Source organism: Aspergillus heteromorphus (genome assembly GCF_003184545.1).
Source record: "Aspergillus heteromorphus CBS 117.55 chromosome Unknown BO70scaffold_131, whole genome shotgun sequence".
In the NCBI taxonomy this organism is placed as follows: Eukaryota; Fungi; Ascomycota; class Eurotiomycetes; order Eurotiales; family Aspergillaceae; genus Aspergillus; species Aspergillus heteromorphus.
The window spans coordinates 265-5120 of NW_020290536.1; the positions used below are offsets into that span (position 1 = coordinate 265).

The 4856-nt window shown below is 50.4% G+C and overlaps 3 protein-coding genes across 3 annotated transcripts; 1 reads left to right on the forward strand and 2 right to left on the reverse strand.

Annotated features, from left to right (window-relative positions):
* Positions 1 to 261: 261 nt before the first annotated feature.
* BO70DRAFT_277780 (P-loop containing nucleoside triphosphate hydrolase protein) lies at positions 262 to 2118 on the reverse strand (the record flags this gene model as incomplete). The annotated part of the gene is made up of 3 exons (XM_025539000.1): positions 262 to 746; positions 830 to 1141; positions 1746 to 2118. Coding segments are annotated over 3 exons (1170 nt in total), but the record flags the coding sequence as incomplete, so codon positions are not given.
* A 68-nt stretch (positions 2119 to 2186) lies between these two features.
* On the reverse strand, positions 2187 to 2686 carry BO70DRAFT_367212 (uncharacterized protein). Its single transcript, XM_025544537.1, has one exon. It carries the CDS (start codon positions 2596 to 2598, stop codon positions 2386 to 2388), a length of 213 nt encoding a protein of 70 aa, XP_025393889.1. The 5' UTR covers positions 2599 to 2686; the 3' UTR covers positions 2187 to 2385.
* A 251-nt stretch (positions 2687 to 2937) lies between these two features.
* Positions 2938 to 3381, forward strand: BO70DRAFT_304155 (uncharacterized protein; the record flags this gene model as incomplete). The annotated part of the gene is made up of 1 exon (XM_025539869.1): positions 2938 to 3381. One exon carries the CDS (start codon positions 2938 to 2940, stop codon positions 3379 to 3381), a length of 444 nt encoding a protein of 147 aa, XP_025393890.1.
* Positions 3382 to 4856: the final 1475 nt, after the last annotated feature.

The following is a 4856-nucleotide window of genomic DNA, read 5'->3' on the forward strand; positions in this document are numbered from 1 at the left end:
CGGTAGGGCAGAGCCCTGCGTTCGGCGGATCATAAGTCGCTGCAGTATCTTTCTCAAGCGATAAGAAATGGTATTCGTGTCCTGTACCTCCTTACTAAGGATGTGCTTGGTGACAAACTCCTGGCTGCAGAGCAACCGCTCGTCCTCTGTCCCGGGAGGGGCCTCGACAATCTGGCGTACACGGCTGCTGGTGAACGTTGCCTTTGCAGCGGGATTCGAGCGCAAGAGAAGTCCGATGTATCCCAGAAAATCGCGTACATCATTATAGAAGGGTGTGGCGGTTAACAGGATGCGGAACCCGGCACGTAGCCATGTGCAAGCAAACGAGATACCCGATTCCCTGTTCCGAAGCATATGCGCTTCATCAAACACAGCAACTCCAAAGCGTCCATTTAGATTGCCAGGGAAGTCTGGGGGCATGTGCGGATTGGCGGGGTTATATGGCTTTTTCTTGCTGCCACACCAAGCTTTTACTGCTTGGGGGCCATGGCGTGCCTCCCATGTCTGGTATGAGGTTACCACAATAGTACGTGCACTCTCGAGCCCGCCTTTGAAGATCTCGTGCTTTTTTGTCAGCTTGTCTTTGATATAGCTTCCCACCTGGCGGCGGGCATCACCATAGTAGAGCAACACCTGAAATTCCTCAGTTATCGACATTATCTCGTCCATCCACTGGTCGATGAGATGGGGTGGGACAATAATAATCACAGGACGGCCCTCTGGAGGCTCTGTCTTGTCTTGCTCAGCTGCAGCATGTTTGTGCTTAAATTTGTTTAGTTGCTATATTGTGTCAGCTGCAAAAGCCTTCTGCCGATCTCTGGAAGAATACTCACATGCAAGAGGAATGCAACGGCCTCCCAAGTCTTACCAACGCCGACAACATCAGCAATGATGGCGCCACGCAGCAAATCGAGTCTCATGATTTCAGCCACACGATTGATGCAGACCGGCTGCCAAAATTTCAGCTCTTGCCCGCGCTGCATGCCCTTTATTCGGGGGTTCGCCTTATCAACAATACCCAGGTTCCTGCAGGCCTCCTCGTGATTATCGAATTGGTACTCCTGGGCGTCTAGCCACTTTTCATGCATCGAGATCCTCTCATAATCCTCCAATGTTGGTTGGATGAGCAGATCATTTGCATCTGTACTGGTATCAAACGACCACTGGAGATTCTCTGCGGTCTGGTATGCGCTTGACTCGAAAACGCGGTTGTCCAGCATTTTCCTCATATCCACTGCTTTCTTGACGCGCTTGGGTTTTCTTGGTGTGGTATCACTGACATCATCAGTTTCCACACTTTCAGCACTCTCAGCAGTCGCGACCATCTCCTCTGCCTGTGCTATGGTTTGAGGGCCTGATAACTGCAGGGCGGCTTCTATGCGAGCATAGGCCCAAAACGGATCTTTAAGATCAAAGGTCTCCGACTGCCGTTTGAGGATCAGCCTTTGTCGGTCACTCAACGGCTCGTGCTCCCAGACTTGGGTCCGTGGTTGCTGTGCCCCCAACGGACCCGGGAACTCATCTTCGGTTGTGTCTGCAAGTGATGACAGCGATGATTCTCCATCTGACTCTGGTTCTTGTACCTCCTTCGGGTCCGCCTTGCTCTTAGCTGCGGAATCAGCCCCTGCCTTGGCCGCTTGCTGCGCCCTAGTGTTGTGCACTTTGATGGATTTGTACTCTATCATTTTTTTTGATCACTGGAGTCAGCTGTGAAAGCCTTTTCCAGAATGCTCCCGAATTCTTACCTGGCAGGGTCTCCCCGAAAATCGCCTTTCCGCCACTTGGCTTATTTATTTGCGACGGGCTATGCATCTGTATGAGAATGTTCTTCAAAGTCCATATTGCCGTGTCCATGATGTTCTCAGGGAGGTTCTTCTGAAAGAACACTCCCCCCCGTCTGTGCGTGTTTTCCGATCTCACATTATGGACGAAGTATGCGAGGTGTTCGTTAAGATCCCATCCGGTTTTCTCGACATGGCGACGGCTGTATTTCGCGACGCCCCGTGCTTCTCCTTTAATTATTAGCTCCTGGATCCGGGCCAGCCCGGCTCCGCGCTTCTGCTTAGCAGTCGGGTTTTTCGCCAGATAGTCCCAAAGTTCTAGTGTGATAGGATCTACTTGTCAGGGTAGAAAGCCTGTCGACTAGGTAAGGAATCAATCATGAAACACCGTGTATTCGTTTGACAATGATAAAGGTAGCCTATATCCACGAGATAGACTGATTCTTGAAGGATCAGTAGCTCCTTACAGAGGGATCGGCACCTTATAGGTGCCGGAGAGGTGTAGAACCACTATCGATGACCTCACGACTCTCACAACCACTATAACACGTCATCCCGATGACACGACTCTCACAACCACTATAATACGTCATCCCGATGACCTTTATCCCGATAGCTGGTTTATTCTATCACAAATGGCGCCCTCCTCCGCTGGGACGAGCCACCTGGCTCGGGTGTTGGGGATAGCCTCATGTGTTCCCGATTCGGAACGGTGGGGATCCGATAGCGAAAGGTGGGGAACTCGCGGGGTACACAGTATGAACAGGGTCACGTGCCGTTTCTGTATAGCTTCATGAGTGTTTAGTTGTGTTTGCATGGGTGGATCCCCTGCGAAGAAGTGTAAACAAAAGAATCTCTCGTGTTGTGTTTGCATGGGTGGATCCCCTGCGAAGAAGTGTAAACAAAAGAATCTCTCGTGTTACTCCTCTTCCTCCTCCTCTTCTACTTCGTGGTCGTCGTTCCTTTAGTGGTTTGTGATCGTTCCCTTTACATTTCTTCGTCGTTTCGCGTGATCTTCGTCGTTTCCATCTATACTGCATCGCTGTCATCCCCTTCTTCGTCGGACATCGGTCTCGTTCTCGATTACTTCGCGATGGCGAAGGGAACGGCGCGTCCCAAGCGGGATGTTCCCATCAAAGCCCGCTATAACTTCTGCATGCACTGTCTGAGACACGTGAATAATAACTTCGATCCTAAGGAGGGCGCTCCGTATGATATCAGTTGTCTGTTGGATGCAAAGGCATCCGTCCTGTGTCGTTTCTGTTCCGCGGGGAAGAAGACTTGTGATCCCGTGGGTTTCGCACACTCCGTATTATGCATGTACGATTTACTGACATCTCTCGAGCCTGCAACTGGTCTGCTAGGAAACGCTCGCGATCTCGTGGAGATCATCGAATGGGCCACTCTGATCCTGGAGGAAGAACATTGGAACGGTGATGTTAAGCAGACTGTCCGCGAAGAGGTCCATGTCCTTGCGAAGGCGTTTGACAGTGTGGAGGGTGCCCATGCTCGTGAATTCTCATTGAAGGGTACCAAGACCGCCAAGCGTGTAAGTTCTCGTTATGATCAAGGGATGAGGTCTTCGTGGTCCTATCGTTGACGTTCCGTTAGGAGTTTACCGCCGAGTATACCAAGTTCATTGAGACCCGTCGTGCTCTTTTGGCGCAGTCGGTTCCCCATCCTGGCCTCCGCGCCTCGCTGGAGGATCGTCGTGCCTATGAGGCGGAAACGCTGTTGCGTTTGCTGCCCGGCGATCCGGGATATGTGGGCTGGGTTTCTGCTCTGCGGAACTTTCTTGATTCGGTGAGAGCTATGGCATGCATCCAATACCCGGACGTTAACGATAATGAATCGACTTCGGATGATGAGGATAGCATCATCGGATTGGTCACGGATCCCCGTGTTCTCCTCCTGGAGTCTACTTTCCCCGTGAACATTCCTGAGTTGTAATGAGGGGGCCTGGTTATCGTCGTCGTTTGCCTCGTGAATAGGTGGTGGATATGACTGGATGCGTTTGGGCGTCCCCTGCCGCCTTATAGCAGGATGATTTTGTATCTATTAGCGCATTTGGTCCGCGATAATGTAGTTGATGAGGAATATCAAGAGGTTGACGTTCCCGTAGCTTATCCCTCGAGAACGTAGAGTGATTCACTAGTGGTTATCTCCCGCCTCCTTGACGCATGGCGCTTCTTATGGTATTTCCAGTATTGCTTTATAGCTTCGGGTGCATTCTCCATGTTTTCACTAGGAATCCATTGGTTGTACTCGCTCGGCCATCCTTTCCACTTGATTAGATAGTAATCCTGACCGTCATAGCGTTGGTAGTCTTTGACTTCTTCAACTTCCCATTCATCTTCGTCGTCTAGCTCAGGCATCGGGAGCGGTTCTTCATGATCTCTTCCAGTGTTCCACGGTTCCAACAAGGAGACATGGAATACATTGTGGATTCGTCCATATTTCTCAGGTAAACATAACCGATACGCCTGAGATCCGATGCGTTTAAGGATCCGAAAGGGTCCTATGAACTTCGGAGCCAGCTTTCTCGGTTCTTTGAGTCGTAAGTTCTGAGTCGATAGCTTAACTAGATCCCTTTCTTTGAAGTAGAATGGCTTTCTGCGCTTATCATGGTGTTCCTTTTGCTTTTCTGTAGCCATTCGCCATGTCTTTTGTAGCTGTTCTCTCGTTTCTCTAAGTTTCTCGATCCTATCCTGTACCGCTGGGACTTCTCGCTGCTGAGAATCGGCCTCGATTCTGATATGAAAGTCCGGCGAAAAGCCATAAAGGATATTGTGAGGTGATTGGCCCGTGGTTGCATTATCTGCGTTGTTGCAGGCGAATTGAGCACTTGGGAAGGATTGATGGCCAGTTGGCATCATACTGGCTGGAGTAGCATCGGAGGTAGTGTTCGAGTGTTTTGGTTCATCCGTTCTGTTTGGCCATCGGTTTGAGGGTGGAACGCAGTCGAAAGCTTCAAGGTTATATGGCTATTATAGGCTAAATTTGACCAGAATTTGCTGGTAAAGATCGACCTCGATCAGATACGATCCCATTTGGGGGTCCGAAGATCAATTCAAC